The sequence below is a fragment of the Mauremys reevesii genome, linkage group 4 (genome assembly GCF_016161935.1).
Source record: "Mauremys reevesii isolate NIE-2019 linkage group 4, ASM1616193v1, whole genome shotgun sequence".
NCBI classification, from domain to species: domain Eukaryota; kingdom Metazoa; phylum Chordata; order Testudines; family Geoemydidae; genus Mauremys; species Mauremys reevesii.
Window position 1 is genome coordinate 43,241,762 of NC_052626.1, and position 16,097 is coordinate 43,257,858.

Sequence of the window (16,097 nt, forward strand, 5' to 3'; positions counted from 1 at the left end):
ACTACAAATAATTATTACTGCTATCTGATAAGGGGTAGGCAGGTAGCAAGCTGAGATTACTTCTGCTCAGTGATGAGCTGCCAAAATACTAACAACCGGTTCCCTCCTCCTCACCCCAGGAGGGGGGTCATGCCCCCCCCGGGGGACTCCTGCCCCATCCAACCCCCCCATGTTTCTTGACAGCCCCCCCCCGGGACCCGTGCCCTATCCACCCCCCTTCCCTGTCCCCTGTCTGCCCCTTGCCACCCCATCCAACCCCTTCTCTCATTCCTGATGGCACCCAGGGACCCCTACCCCATCCAACCACCCCTTCTCTGTCCCCTGACTGTCCCTGGAATCCCTACCTCTAACTGTCCCCCACCGCACTATCCAACCCCTGCTCCTTCCTGACTGCCCCCCGGGCAGGGCTGGCTCCAGACCCCAGCGCGCCAAGCACGCGCTTGGGGCGGCATTTTGCCGGCAGGGCGGCAGCCGGCTCCGGCAGACCTTCCGCAGTCATGCCTGCGGAGGGTTCGCTGGTCCCGTGGCTCGGGTGGACCTCCCGCAGACGTGCCTGTGGAAACTCCACTGGAGCCCCGGGACCAGCGGAACCTCCGCAGGCACGTCTGCCAGAGGTCCCCCGGAGCCGCAGAACCGGCACCGCCAAAGCGCGCCCCACGGCGCGCCACCCTGCTTGGGGCGGCGGGATTCTTAGAGCTGCCCCTGCCCCCGGGACCCTTCCCCCGTTCAATCCCCCTGTTCCCTGCCCTCTGACTGCCCCGACACTAATCCACCGCCCGCAACTCCCCTGCCCTCTTCCAACACCCGCTCCCTGCTCCCTTACCCTGCTGCCTGGAGATGGGGGCCCAGCTGGGCTGGGGCTGGAGCCGCCCAGCCGACGTCGGGGCCGGACCCCGGGGGCCGGGGCCGGAACCGCAACTGCGCCGCCCGGCTGGACCCTGGGACCGGAACCGCAACTGTTCTGCCCGGCCGGACCCCGGGGCTGGACCCCGGGGCAGGAACCGCAGCCGCGCCGCCCGGCCGGACCCCGGGTCCGGAACCGCAGCCGCGCCGCCCGGCCGGACCCCGGGGCCGGACCCCGGGGCTGGACCCCGGGGCCGGAACCGCAGCCGCCGCCAGCCAGACCCGGGCCGGACCCGGGGCAGGAACCGAGCCGCGCCGCCCGGCGGACCCGGGCGGACCCGGGCAGGAACCGAACGCGCCGCCCAGCCGGACCCGGGGCAGGAACCGGAGCCGCGCCGCCCGGCCAGACCCCGGGGCCGGGGCAGGAGCCGCGCCGCCCGGCCGAGCTCGCGGCAGGACCCGGGGGCCGGGGCAGGAGCCGCGCCGCGCTGCCCTGCCCGGCGAGGTCGCAGCTGGACTCTGGGGGCCAGGAGCCCCGCCGCGCCGCCCTGCCCTGCCCCAGGGTCCGGCCGCGACCTTGTAAGACAAACCCAAGAAAGAAACCAACAGGACTCCACTGGCCATCACATACAGTCCCCAGCTAAAACCCCTCCAGCGCATCATCAGGGATCTACAACCCATCCTGGACAATGATCCCACACTTTCACAGGCCTTGGGTGGCAGGCCAGTCCTCGCCCACAGACAACCTGCCAACCTGAAGCATATTCTCACCAGTAACTGCACACCGCACCATAGTAACTCTAGCTCAGGAACCAATCCGTGCAACAAACCTCGATGCCAACTATGCCCGCATATCTACACCAGCGACACCATCACAGGACCTAACCAGATCAGCCACACCATCACCGGTTCATTCACCTGCGCGTCCACCAATGTTATATATGCCATTATATGCCAGCAATGCCCCTCTGCTATGTACATCGGCCAAACTGGACAGTCTCTAAGGAAAAGGATAAATGGACACAAATCAGATATTAGGAATGGCAATATACAAAAACCTGTAGGAGAACACTTCAACCTCCCTGGCCACACAATAGCAGATCTTAAGGTGGCCATCCTGCAGCAAAAAAACTTTCCAGCAAAAAAGGACCAGACTTCAAAGAGAAACTGCTGAGCTCCAGTTCATCTGCAAATTTGACACCATCAGCTCAGGATTAAACAAAGACTGTGAATGGCTTGCCAACTACAGAACCAGTTTCTCCTCTCTTGGTTTTCACTCAACTGCTAGAACAGGGCCTCATCCTCCCTGATTGAACTAACCTCGTTATCTCTAGCTTGCTTCTTGCTTGCATATATAAACCTGTCCCTGGAAATTTCCACTACTTGCATCCGAAGAAGTGGGTATTCACCCACGAAAGCTCATGCTGCAAAACGTCTGTTAGTCTATAAGGTGCCACAGGATTCTTTGCTGCTTCTACAGAACCAGACTAACACGGCTACCCCTCTGATACTTTTGGAACTAGTTGTTCCTCCAGGAACAACCGGTTCTAAATGGGCTTCTAAATTTAACAACCGGTTTGCGCGAACCGGCTACAGTTCACCACTGCTTCTGCTCATCTGCTTATTATACCTACTAAATTTGAACGTTCAGTCTGTGCAAAACATGTCAGTATTACTGTTTATCCTGTCTGCTTTCTCTCCCACTTGTTGCACCTTGTCTTAAACAAATAATGTAAACTCTTTGGAGCTGAGATTGTCTTTTACTCTGTCTGTACAATGCAAAGTGCAATGGGGCCCAACCAAGTTGCAATACAAATAATTAATCCCAAGATTAGTGCTTTTGTCAACATAGAGGAGACCATTTGCTTAGACCATGAGCTGACCTAAACACCTGGAGAGCCCCGACTGCAAACCAAAATTCTAATGAAGCAATGGGCCAAAGTTAAGTATGCTTTGTGTTGGGAAATAGCCATCCCTTGGGCTAGTCATTAGCATCGAAGCAGACATTCACACCCTGAAAAGTCTGCAAGATTATCAAATGGCCCTATGTTCATATTCCTATGGAATATTTGAATAAACTATTCATAGAATGAGCTGGGGGAGAGGTTACACCAATAGAAGTCCATGCAAGTTTAAAAGTGATTTGAATTTAAAAAACCAGGAAAATACATTCCTGTTTCGTAGTATCTAATCTCTCCCTAGGTTTCTCCAGGAAAGGAGATTTACAACTCTGCCCCAGACTTCTCCCTCTGCTCCTTCCTTTAATTCTCTTGCTCCTACAACCTCCACTTAACCCTTCCCCATCTGCTACCACCCTTCTCCGTTCCCACTTTCTGTCTTGCTTTCCCCATCTCTTCCACCACCTCTGTCCTCTTACTCTCTCCTTATCCTTTTTAAGACTGTCCAACTCCCCTCCACTGAAGTGCTACTGGGCTGGGAGCATTCCACACCACTTAGCAGAGAGGCTCAAAGTGGCTCTGGCCTGGCAACACTTCAGTGAGGCGGAGGGAAAAAGAGTTGACAGATTTAATTTGGGGTGTGGGGGAGGAGAGCATGGAGAGGCATGGACAACTGGGACGGTAAGGAGAGAGTAGATGAGTGGGGAGATGCTCAAGGAAGAGGTTTAGAAAGGAGCAGATAGAAGAGAAGGGAAAGGCTCATCTACCAGAAAAAAATGACAATAGCCAAATAGTGTTAATGAAGGAAATTAGTGGATTATTTCTAGGGATTATACAAGGATATAGGTGTCACATGTGTCTGTGATGTAATCCAAAGCCTCCACAGTGTGGCTGCGTCAGAGCTATGACCTGAGGCAGGTGCATGGTTTTATTTGTAATTCCTTTCAATAAATAAAATAATCCTGAGCTGTATTGTGCTAGGATAGCACCACAGCTACCGACCAATCAAAGAGCAGGCTTTCCTAATGTGACTTTATATCATATTACACCCTGGGCATAGAGCAGATCCTCGTATTCTCTCTTGACAGAGGCAGGAGTCAGGTAAGGATCCTTACGGGAGAAACAGACACGGGGGCCAGAAACAGGCAAGGATCCACAGGATGACAAGTGCAGGGACGAGGAGCAGGCAAGACTCTCAAGCAGAGTAGATGGACATGCGCACAAGTGAGGTGTGGGGTGGACAAACAGGTCCAGGAGGAGGGTGTGAGGGAGGAACTTGAAGTGGATGATTTGTGTTGATGTGTTTTATATGCTAGGCAGGGGTTCTCGCACATTGTTTTTTGGTGGCGTCAGAGTGGAGCCACCAACTCTTGCTGGTTGCCATGCTGACAATTTTTCCTAAAATAATTAACGTTTTAGGAAAAACAAATAAATATGCACATATACATGTCCAAATCATTGTAATTTATGTAGGTTTATTTCAGACTCAGTAATAAAAATAATGTACAGTGGTCTCTATTCTTTACTGGACCGAAACAGAAATAAGGTGCTTTGCATGTTCTTGTCTTTTTGTTGTTGTTTGTTGTTTGTTTTGCTTTTTTTGTTGCTTTTTAAAATACTTGCTAGATAGTAAGTCTGCTGCTGTGAAAAGTGATATTTGTATGTTTGTTAATCTCACTTTTCACAGCAGACCTACTCAGCTCCAGCAAGCTTTGGGAGAAATTAAGCCCTGGATGGGGAGGTGGGCAGGGAGGCCGCAGGACCCAGGGATGATGGCATGGATGATGAGCCTGGGACCAGAGCCTGCTACCATATGGATGAAGCCCTCCTGCCGAAGCCTGCCCCACCCTCCACCCCCGGAAAGTGGGGAATTCACCAGCTGCCTGCACCTCCAGCATTTGTCTCTGGAGGTGGGCAGGGCCCAACCCCCACTGGTGGCCCTGCGAGAGGGGCCACTGCTCCCTGCCCCCATCATAGCCCAGGAGGCTGTGGCCACAAGAAAAGCCCCTGGTGGCTGCATGTGGCCACATTTGAGAAATGCTGTGCTAGGGTACTTTTGTTATACGTGTTCGCAATGTGGCCCTGACTGGGTTCTCTTGGTGTTGCTCAATACAAATAATAAAGACAATTATAATATCCTTTGTTTTCTTCAATTAAGCACTTGCTTAGTGACTGTGCAGTTTCCGTACCTGTGTTTCCTTTGTTAGCATCTCCTTGCAAGACAAGCGTGCAGGGAGGCTTTAATCACAGAGTGGAGGGCAATAGGAGGGGAAAGCTGCTGAATGTTGATACCTAATACTAGGACATGCACTTGGGAGACGGTAAATAATGTTGGCATATTGTAGGCCATGTGAGCAGTTTTCATTCTGTGAAAGAGAGGGAGATACCTGGTCAAAGTGTAAAAATAGTTTGTCCTTGTTTGGCAGAGAACTTTGTACCAAGAGGGGAGGATAAACAACTGACTTGTAGGCAAAATGCCATCAGAGACGTTTGAACACTGAGAGGGGGCTGAGAAACTGGGGCCAGGTGCGTGTCACCATTTAGTCTCCCTTCCTACAGTGCAGATCCCTCTTGGTGACCACAGTGCTGCTTGCAGTCTATGCTTTTTACCCTCCCCATACACTGATCTCTCCAAGCAGCTGCCATCAGCCTGAGATGAAATTCTCTTTGTTTGTGGTACTGAATGACATTTGTGTTCTGTGCCAGGCCAGCATCCCATATGTGGATGTCAGGACGGAGAGATCCAGCCCTGAGCTCCACTTACATAAGGTGTGAATTCAGCTGAGGCTTGAGCTGTCAGGAAAGTCCCAGGAGTGTAAATCTGATCCGGAAGCCCAGGTGAGAGAGAAGGTTCTGTGTACAAAGTCAAGATTAGGTATTCTGGGACTCAGTTTTTAAATGCTCAATGCAGATGTCTGCAGCAGAGAGAAGCCTTTATTCTGAAAGAGCAAACTAGTCAGGTGCAGTTGCAGAACTTAGAGGGAGAGCCCCTGTATCTAGGGTGGGGATAGCCGAGGGCATCTGTCCTTTGGGAGGGGCAGTCAGGGATGGACACCTTCCTTTTTTAAGGGTGGGTAGCTTCTGTGCTGGGCAGATTCCTTAAAACAGAGGTATGAAGGAGAAAGCTGTTGGTAACCTCTGTTCTTGTTTCACTCTCCAGGAGCTCCTGCAACTCTGTGAACGCTGATCCATACTCCAGCTGCCCCAAGGTTTCCTTGCAGGATGGCAGCCTCCTGGCTCGCCATCTTTCTAATGTTGGCCCTTTCCTCTATCTACTGCATTGTTTCCCATCCTAGCCCGGATATGTGGTTTCAGGGTCTCTTTCCACCTAGTGTGTGCCTTGCAAATGCCCGTACCAACACCTTTTATGGCATAATGTTTGATGCAGGAAGCACCGGGACCCGAATTCACATTTACACCTTTGTGCAGAAAAACCCAGGTAAGGCTGAATGGCAGAATTCCAACAAATAAGGGCATTTCTCAGAGATGCAACCTGCGGGATTCCACACCCTGATCAGATTGGCTTAGGTCTTGGCTGCCTTAGAGATGCTTTTCTCCTCATGCACCATCCCAGAGTTTGGGACAGCTGGGGCAGTTCTACTATCCGCCCCTAGATCCAAACTCTGGGTGGTGGTTGTTCTCAATACGTGGTGGGGCTTCACTGTGCAACTCTCTTCCCTGTTAATCTAACAAAGGCTGTTTGAATTTCTGGGCATAGAAAAAAAATCTGTTTCCAAATGCTTTAATCTGGGCAATTGTATAGGGGGAATAAGTCTCACTGAGGCTTGGATGGCGTTTTCGTGCATTATCCTTAGGAAACTTGATATGTTTCCTTGTATTGTAACTTGATGTGTTTTTAACAGGTGGTTAATGAATTTGGAGCACAATGGGCACATTTTGTTAAATCTTTCCTTGGCAAAGGAGGATCAGTGTTTGTATTGGAAAGGGGTGGTGGATATCTGCAGGGAGATATAGGGGATGGTCACCATGGGTGATTTCATGTGAAATAATCTGGTCCTAAATTTGAAGCTAAAGAGCAGCAGAGCAGGTGGTGTAGGCTTTCTCATGTTCTTCTTTGTTTCATTTGTGCAGAGCAGCCTCCAGAGCTGGAAGGGGAAATCTTTGAGTCAGTGAAGCCAGGTCTTTCTGCTTATGTTGATCAGCCTGAAAAGGTAAGACTTCTGGAATCTCCCATGTTGCCTGTGAATAGGTCTTCTCATCTTAATGCCACCTGTAATTTACTTAACATGATTGACTATATCTAATGGTTTGCACAGGGAACTGGGAGTCCAGATTTAAGGGACCTGTTCACACATCTGTCACTGAATGCCTCTTTTTGACCAAAGTCACTTCACCGCTGTGCCTTAATTTTCATCCCTCTCAAATGGTAATAATTACACTTGCCTACTTCACATGGAAAATGTGAGGTTTGTTTCACTATTTCTAAAGTTCTTTCAGATCCTCTGATTTAGAGCAAAGAATAACTACTATTGTTAGAGGTGGAACTTGTATGCTTTCTTAGCAGAGTTCCTATTCCATAGTAATTTAAAACATGATTTATTTACTACCAATATCCATATTCACTCTCTTCTCTGTAACTACTCCAAACATGATAGTTAAGTAAATGCTCCATTTTCATTTACTAGTAACTTTCTAAATTTTTCCTTTTGGGCTGTAATGTCTCAGTACAAAGGTGAATTTTTTTTTCCTTGGGAATTTTGAGGGAAAACAAATCCTGCTTGAGTTATATAGTGGACCAAGAAAGAAAGAAAAAACCTCTTTCCAACTGTAAAAAAGTTGCTATTTTGTGCAAGGAAAACTCTCTCAGACAAATGAACTATAAATGTAAACCTTTGTATGCAACAAGACTTCAGTGAGAAATAATTTTTTTTAATAAGTTTTGGTGGGGGAGAATCAATACTGAAGCTGTAAGCCAGGGATTGGCAACCTTTGGCACACAGCCTGCCAGGGTAAACCCCGTGGCTGGTTGGGCCAGTTTGTTTACCTGTCGCATCCACAGATTCAGCCGATCGCAGCTCCCACTGGCCGCGGTTCACTGCTGCAGCCCAATGGGGGCTGCGGGAAGTGGTGCGGGCCGAGGGATGTGCTGGCCACCGCTTCCCGCAGCCCCCATTGGCCTGGAGCAGCGAACTGCGGCCAGTGGGAGCTGCGATCAGCCGAACTGCGGATGCGGCAGGTAAACAAACCGGCCCGGCCTGCCAGGGGGCTTATCCTGGCAGGCAGTGTGCCAAAGGTTGCCGATCTTGTTCTAAGCGATATAAAATTCATTTTCAGAAATGCACAGTACAATGTTCTATTATACCTTTAGCTAAGTAATTGCTTCAGGTACTGTGAGAATTGGAGAATCTGTATGTACAACTTATGAATTCTGTTTGATATTGGGGGCTCTTTATATGTATCTCTGTCAAACTGCAAACTGCGTTTTGGAAGTGGGGTTCTTTACCTTCTCTGTTCTCCTGTTACTGACATGACGGACTGAAATTCCAAGGTGTTGTGATGCATGACTGACAATAAATTGGGACGTTCCTCTATTGAAATACAAAAACCCTAGATAGTGGACTGGCTTCCAACCGGAAGAACTGGTTTGTCAGGGGAGGGATGACTTGGCAATAAAGTCAGCTGAGGAGGCAGATCCACGAGTCACCTGACAGAGAGATTGGAAGGTTATAAAGGGGCAAGAGCTGATCTCTTTGGGGCCTTGAGCCATTTTCACCAGTTCAAGCTGAGAGGAGCTGCTGCAGTAGCCTGATGAGGTGAGGGAAACCCTGGCTACTTGAACACAGATGTTTCCCCAAGGACTGCTAGGGGAATGATGAGCTAGAGGGAGAGGCATTGCATTCAGGATGTTTGTTGTTATCTATATATGCTGTACTCTCTGGATGTTTCTCATGCCTTAAGTAAAGAGCAATGTTGTGTTCAAGTTCAAGTGCAAAGTCTGGATTTGTTAGATACAACTGCTACCTTGTGGCCTCTGGAAGAGGTAAACCTTTGGCTCACACCTTTGGATGGAGTTCTGGAACAAGATGTGTTTTAAATACTGAGTTATCTTTGGAGTCAGCATTGATCCTGAGGGGCCTACAGCAAGTGGGCTGTGGGGCTCCATTTCTGTGAAGGGATAATAGACAGAGTTGATGCCCAGGAAATGTGCTAGAGAGGTCGAGGGAGGAAACAGTGTTGCAGTCTACTGAGACCCAGGAAAGCACATGGGGGAGGAGGGTTTCAGTATATCCCCTCACAGCAATCTGGTGAGCAACTAGATTTGTGATATGGGGGGGGAGAAATGTGATAATTTGGGGAATCTGGCTGTGTCTTATCTGTTAAGTACAGAGCAATGGTATTGGAATTCTGTATGCACTGTCTGTGTGCATTATGTGTTACACCGGTCATGTGGCCCCTGGATGAGAGAAACCAGAAGGCTCACACCTTTGGTTGGAAATCTACGAAATGGTGTGTTTAAGCTACAGGGACGTCTAGAGGTGTCAGCGTTGATTCAAGAGGCTAGGCAGTTTGACTGCATAGTCGAGCTTTGCAGCCCAACTCAAATCCAACGGGATCCAACTATGTGTCAGGGTCGGGTCAGGTCTGAAAACAATCTGACCCTCCCAAGTCATCTCTGATCACTTCCTCCTGCCCTTGGGATTGGCGGCAGCTGCTTACTCTGCTCCTGGCAGTTGCTGCCACCTTGCTGCATTCTGTGTGTGCCATGGAGTTAGTGTGCTAAAGAGTCACGGTGCTCTTATTCCACAGTGCACACAGCGCAGCAAGGCGATGGCAGCTGGCATGAGTGGGGCATGCAGCCATTACCGTGCTCACCCCATGGGCAGGAGGGAGTTGGAGATGGATCATGAGCACAGGGCATGAGGAGTGCGAAGCCCTCATCAGGGTCAACCCCCAAAGGCAAGGCAGTAGTGGTGCTGACATAGGTTTAGGGCAAAGTGTCATAGTTCGGTTGAGTCTGTAAACAACTCAACACTCTCAGGCTTGGTTCAGGTCAGCTGTGGTGTAGTCGGGTTTGGGTCAGGCTTTAAAAACATGCCTGAGCAGGTCTCTACTGCAGGGGTCTCTGCTCTCAGGACAGGGTGCTAGATGCAGGGTTTGCACCCGAAGAGTCTGCCTAAGTTGCCTGAGTGCTGTTTACACTCCAGAGGCTTGAAACACCTGGGGTCCAATAACTGGATCCCCCCCCACAGCAGTCTGGTGAGCCACTAGCCAGGGAGCCTGACCAGGTCTGCGACAAGAACAAATAGTTGCTCATCTCCTTAGTGCCTCAGTTAGAGGTCTGCTCAGGCCTAATTTTAAAGCCTGAGAGGTGCTGCAACCCTTTGGCTTACTCGCTCCATAGCACAGAGTGCAGCAAAGCGGTGGTGGTGGCTGGCAGAAGTGGGCACACAGCAGTCACTGTCCTGCAGACTCTATGGGCAAGAGGAAGAGATCAGAGGCGACCTGACTTAAGCCTGAGAATCAGATCCCATTGGGTTCAGGCCCTGCTTCTGCAGCCCCTAAGAGAGTCAGCCATGCAGAAGTAGTTCCTAATACACAGGCAGCTACCCCATTGACCCTTTTCTCTGCTCCCATGTTAGTCATCCAGCTCATCTAAAAATATAGGTGGCCTGAGCCACTGGTAACACTTCATCTCCACGTTGAACAGCAATGCATTCTACTGGCGAATGAAGAACAGGGAGTGCAGAAGAAAGATGGAAAGAATTCATAGATTAGAGAACAGACCTAGAAACAGCAGGGGAGAGAGAGAGTGAAAGTGGACAAGGAAAAAAGGCAAAGGCAAGGTGAACACAAGGTGTGGGGAGGTGGTCAAAGTTGAGCTACGCTAAAAAGGTTTGGGAGCCACTGTCCTAGATTAATGTTTCATTAAAGTTTCAAAATTAAACATGAAGTTAAGAAATGTATATGTTAAAGTTTCCAGTAACAGTGAGACAGTAGTTTCTCAGGTGGTCTTGAAGCTAAAGCACAGGACTTGGGAGTCAAGAGATCACAGTTCTATTCCACAGATTCATTGTGTGGCCTTGGTAAAGTAATCTCCTCTGTCTGTGCCTGTTTCCTTATCTCTGAAATCAGTAGAATGTTTACCTATCTCACAGGATTGTTGTGGGGTTTTAATTCATTGTTTGTAAAGGAAGGTGCTAAAGGTGGACAAATTATTATTATTTTGAAGACTGAAAAAAAACCCAAATCTAGTACCAATTTTCTGGTACCTCCCACTTTTTCAAGGCCAGTTGTCAAGTGTCAACTATAAGAGGAAAGTAATTTTGATCTCTGTATCCTGCCTGCCGGACCCATATTCTATTGTACCCTGCCAAGCACCCACTCCTTAATGTTAAGATGACAGAATTACAGGTACTTGATTTACCTGTGTACTTCTTTGTTGATTTGAAAATGGCTTTATCCCAGAGATCAATACACATAGATCAGTTGTCAGCCCTCTCAAATGAATGTGTGGGCACCTGTGTCCCTCCATTCAGCTTTGAGGAGGAGGAGACTATGACAAGGAGAGGTTGTAAACTTGTGAACTCCACACCCAGTTCCAAACAGACTATACACTTGCTGTAAAGAATAAAAACAAATCACCTCCTCCTGATGTTTTGGTTTTATTATCATAAAGGATCAATAACAAATAACCCTAGGCATGACTGCTCCTATTGCTCCCTTCCCTAATCTGTCTCCCCTCCAGAGGGCTAATTCCACCTTTCTTTAGATTCAGGTGATATTTAATGAATCACAGCTGCCTCAGTGAGATGGCAGCAATTAACCTATCAACAGGGTAGGGCAGTAGGAGAATCATAGTCAGTCCTGGAGTAGGCCACCAGCATTTCCAAAAATTACACATTGCCAATAATTTGTGGCACAGAATAAGGGGGGGTGATAGAGGAATGTCAGACTTGCTTCTCTGTCCCCCATGCATAAGTGGCCTTAGACCGTGGGGCCAGTGTAATGGGTGCGGTGGTGACAGCAAATTTATCAGTGTATGCTGCTAAATTCAATGTTACAGGAACTCATCTTCAAGAGAGACCATGTGATTAGGAAGCTTTAAATCCAAAAAGAGTGAATGGCTTTTTGGATTTATCATAGAATTATAAAAATGTAGGTCTGGGAGGGACCTTGTGCCGAGGCAGGACCAAGTAAATCTAGACCCTCCCTGACAAGTGTTTGTTCAACCTGTTCTTAAAAACTGTTTTTGGGCAACTGTGTGTGTTTATTCAGTATGCTGTCCCAGCTCTGCAGAGATAACAGACCTTCATTAAACTGCTCAATAAATTTACAGACTCAGCTTTTAGCAAAGACACCCGGCCTGGTTTACTGTCGACGAACCACAGTAATAGCACCTGGCAGACTTTACAAGGATACTAAAACATGTATGCTTATGACACTGGATGCAGCTCAGTCAATGGCGGGACTTTTCACTGCTCCCTAGGCTGGCCAAAAATACTCCTAAGATACATCTTTATACCCCGGTACAAACAAGTTAGTACTGCCCCTTTGACATAGTTAGTTACTGCTCCCTAACGTTGGTAGTTATCACCCATCATCTTGTACGTGTTGGTTCAATTAAAACATTTTTATTACGTACTATTATCTTGACCTTATCTTTTAGGAGGCGTCAGTGTATTCCTGTTATCCTTGGGGAATGTTTTTGTACCATCCTTGATATCGGATGTTCTGGTACCACTTGATATCGGGATGTGTTTGCATGAGCACTCTGTGACTAGCACTTCTTAGGAATGTGTTTTTCTGCAATACCAGCCCCATTCTTGCCAAATTCTGTAAGCAGGTCCTGCCTCATACCAGGCCTTTGATACAAGGGCTTATGTCTCAGACTCTCTTCCTACTACAACAGGGATTTCACAACCTCCCTTGGAAGCTTGTTCCAGTGCCTAGCTGTCCATATAGTTAGAAAATTTTTCCTAATACCTAACCTAAATCTCCCTTGCTGCAGGATTACTTCTTGTGCTACCTTCAGTGGATATGGAGAACAATTGATCGCTATCCTCTTTATAGCAGCTCCTAACATATTAAAGACTGTTATCAGGTCCCCCCTCAGTCATCTTTTCTCAAGACTAAACATATCTAGTTTTTTTAACCTTTCTTTATAGGCCAGGTTTGCTGTCTTTTTTATAATTTTTGTAGATTACCTCTGGACTCTCCAATTTGTCCCCATCTTTCTTAAAGTGTGCCACTCAGAACTGGGCACAGAACTCTAGCTGAGGCCTCACCAGTGCCAAGTAGAGTGGGAAAATTATCTCCTGTGTCTTACATATCACATTCCAGCTAATGCACCCCAGAATGATATTGGCCTTTTTTTGCAACTGGATCACAATGTTGACTCATACTCAATTTGTGATTCACTATACTCCCCAGATCCTCTTCAGCAGTATTCCTGCCTGGCCATTTATTCTCCATTTTGTAGTTGTACACTTGATTTCTCTTTAAGTGTAGTATCTTGCACTTACCTTTATTGAATTTCATCATGTTGCATGGGTCTGAAATCTCTTATTTGTCAAGGTCATTTTGAATTCCTACCCTGTCCTGGAAAGTGCTTGCAACTCATCCTAGTTTAGTGTCATCCACACATTTTATAAGCACACTGTCCACTCCATCATCCAAGTCATTAATGAAAATATTGAATAGTACCAGACTAAAGACAGACTCATGCTGGACCCCACTAGATACATTCCTACAGATTGTCAGTGAACCATTGATAACTACTGTTTGAATATCATCTTTCAACCAGTTGTGCTCCCTCTTATAATAGTTAATCTAGACCTTGTTTCCCAAGTTTGTTTATGAGAATGTCACATGGGAATGTGTCAAAAGCCTTACTAAAATCAAAATATATCACATCTGCAGCTTCCTTCCTATCTTCTAGGCCAGTAACCCTGCCAAAGTAGGAACTTTGATTTGTTGTTGACAATTACTTATAACCCTATTATGCTTTAGGTGCTTACAAATTGATTGCTTAGTAATTTGTTCCAGTATCTTTCCGGCTATCGAAGTTAGGCTGACTTCTGTAATTCTCTGGATCTTTTAAAGATAGGTACTATGTTTGCCTTTCTCCAGTCTTCTGGGACCTTACCCATCCTCTATGAGTTCTCAAAGATAATCACTGGTGGTTCCAAGATTCATTCCGCTAATTCTTTAAGTACCTGAGGTGAATTTCATCAGGCTCTGCTGATTTTAATGCATCTAATTTATCTAAATATTCTTTAATCTGTACTTTCCCTATTTTGGCTTCTGTTCCTTCCATCTTCTTGTTAATATTAATTGTGTTAAGTATCCGCTCAAAATGTATCCTTTTTTTTTTTTCTTTCTATCTTTTTTTTAAATCAACGCTGAAGCAAAGTGGGCATTAAATGCTTCAGCCTTCTTGATGTCATCAGCAGGGCTGCAAATCTTTCACAGAGGTCACGGATTATGTGACTTTCCAGGACCTCCATGACTTCTGCAACAGCTGGTGTAGCTGACCCTAGCTCCGCCCAAGCAGCTGGGGCAGCACCGGGGCCAGCCACATCAGCTGCTACTCTGGCAGCCCCAGGCAGCTGGTCCAGGAGCAGTGGTCCGGGAGCAGCAGCGGCACCCCGGGCTGCCCCCCGCCCGGATCAAGAGCATCCCTTGGAATCCCCTCCCCCAGGGTTACAGGGCAGACAGCGACACAACCTCTCACTAGTGTGGATTGCACCCCAGAACATGACAATATCACTGTATTGAAATCTACAGAGACTCTCTTTGCTCCCTCCCCCTTGCCTTTTCAGTCAGTAATAGTACCAGAGAAACTACCTGATTTATATAGCATGACTTCCAGGTTTGTCAGATATCAGACTTCCCCCCCCCACCCCCACCAAATATAAAGCCTAGAATTTCATGAGCAAAGAAACTGCATTTTCTGTCATAAAAAGAGCTCTGTAAACGTGTCTCTTCTTCCCATGCTGAAGGATGCATGTGCCCTCCTGATCTCTCTCTTCCCTAAGTCCCTATCACTGTGGTACCTACTTGCCCTGCTGGCCCTTTGTGTGTGTCACCCTCTGTTGTGGAATATGTACTTTGCCTCGTGTTCTAGGGTGAAGGAGGGGGCTCTAAAGTGATTATTGTTTTTCTGATTGCCCGTTGAAGGGAATAGTGTGAAAGAAACAGCTTCTGTTTATTTTTAGGGTGCAGAAACTGTGAAAGGATTGTTGAAAATGGCCAAAGAAGCTGTGCCATGTAGTCATTGGAAGGAGACCCCAGTGGTGCTGAAAGCTACAGCTGGACTGAGGCTGCTGCCAGAGCCCAAAGCCCAGGCTCTGCTCTCAGAGGTAACCTGAAAGATCTCTGTGCAATAGTATGGGCCTTCTTACGGTACCTTTCATAGCTCACTTCTCCATGCTCTCTATCATAACTTAGTCCCAACTGTGAAAAACAGCTGTAATTCCATAAGAGTGTATGAGAACTCCTCAGACCTTAAAACCCTCCTGCTGCGGCCTGACACCCCCGCTGCCTGGATAGAGGCGTAAAGGGTGGGTGGAGAGAGGCCTAGTATACATCCTTCTTTCCTTCCTAGTGCCCTGAGGAGGAGAAAACTTTGCCTAACACCACACACTCATGCCTTACTTCCTACTGGTCTGGGGAGAAAGGGGAAGCTTTGTCCAGCACCCCCAGTGGAGAGCAAGGCCCCAGGCCCAGAGAATCTAACCATCTCTCCTTTCCTCAGGTGAGAGAGGTCTTTGAGAAGTCACCCTTTCTGGTTCCAAATAACAGTGTTAGCATCATGGATGGATCTTCTGAAGGTGGGTCTTGGGAAGGAGGAAGTGGGTGAAGGCAAAAGGGAAAGAGAAATGACTATGGCAACCAAAGGAAAGAGAAATGACCTCCAGGACTGAAGGAAAGAACAAAACATTTCTAGCCCAACTCTCAAGCTACTTGAAAACACAGGATCCTTTTGTATTCATGAGGATTTTGAGTACTTGGGCAGCTATTGAGCTACAAATGCAGGAAAGCAAAAAGGTTCTGGAGTTATGTAGATGATACTATATGATCCAGAATGTAGAGAATCCTACCAGAATCTTTCTGTTTGGCATTAGATGAACAGAAATAGGTCCCTGCACAAAGAGTTTAAAATCAACAATTGAGCTGTTCTCTGGTGCAGGTGTGAGTAGATGTGATGCAGTAATCTTCCACAGGTTACTTTTGAAAGGCTATACTATGATAAGCAGTGCAGTATCAAGCTGTAGGGAAGTGTCTAGGAGGAGTTGCAGATACTTGTGTTAGTACCTATTTTATTAAATATCTTCATGAATGATCTAGAAGATGGGGTAAGACTCGTTAGTGAAATTTGCAGATGACGCTAAT

At 47.6% G+C, this 16,097-nt stretch overlaps 1 protein-coding gene across 5 annotated transcripts in view; it reads left to right on the top strand.

Annotated features, from left to right (window-relative positions):
- ENTPD5 (ectonucleoside triphosphate diphosphohydrolase 5 (inactive)) overlaps window positions 1-16,097 on the top strand; it is a 37,732-nt gene that overhangs the window by 7,628 nt on the left and 14,007 nt on the right. For 3 of the 5 annotated variants that reach the window (XM_039533809.1, XM_039533814.1, XM_039533810.1), the window contains exons 2-6: window positions 5,448-5,579; window positions 5,902-6,180; window positions 6,834-6,913; window positions 14,921-15,064; window positions 15,460-15,535. In XM_039533809.1, the coding sequence (XP_039389743.1) occupies window positions 5,964-6,180; window positions 6,834-6,913; window positions 14,921-15,064; window positions 15,460-15,535 (517 nt within the window). In that variant the 5' untranslated portion in view covers window positions 5,448-5,579; window positions 5,902-5,963. The remainder of the gene's footprint in view (window positions 1-5,447; window positions 5,580-5,901; window positions 6,181-6,833; window positions 6,914-14,920; window positions 15,065-15,459; window positions 15,536-16,097) is intronic. The other 2 variants (XM_039533811.1, XM_039533813.1) reach the window with 1 other exon arrangement.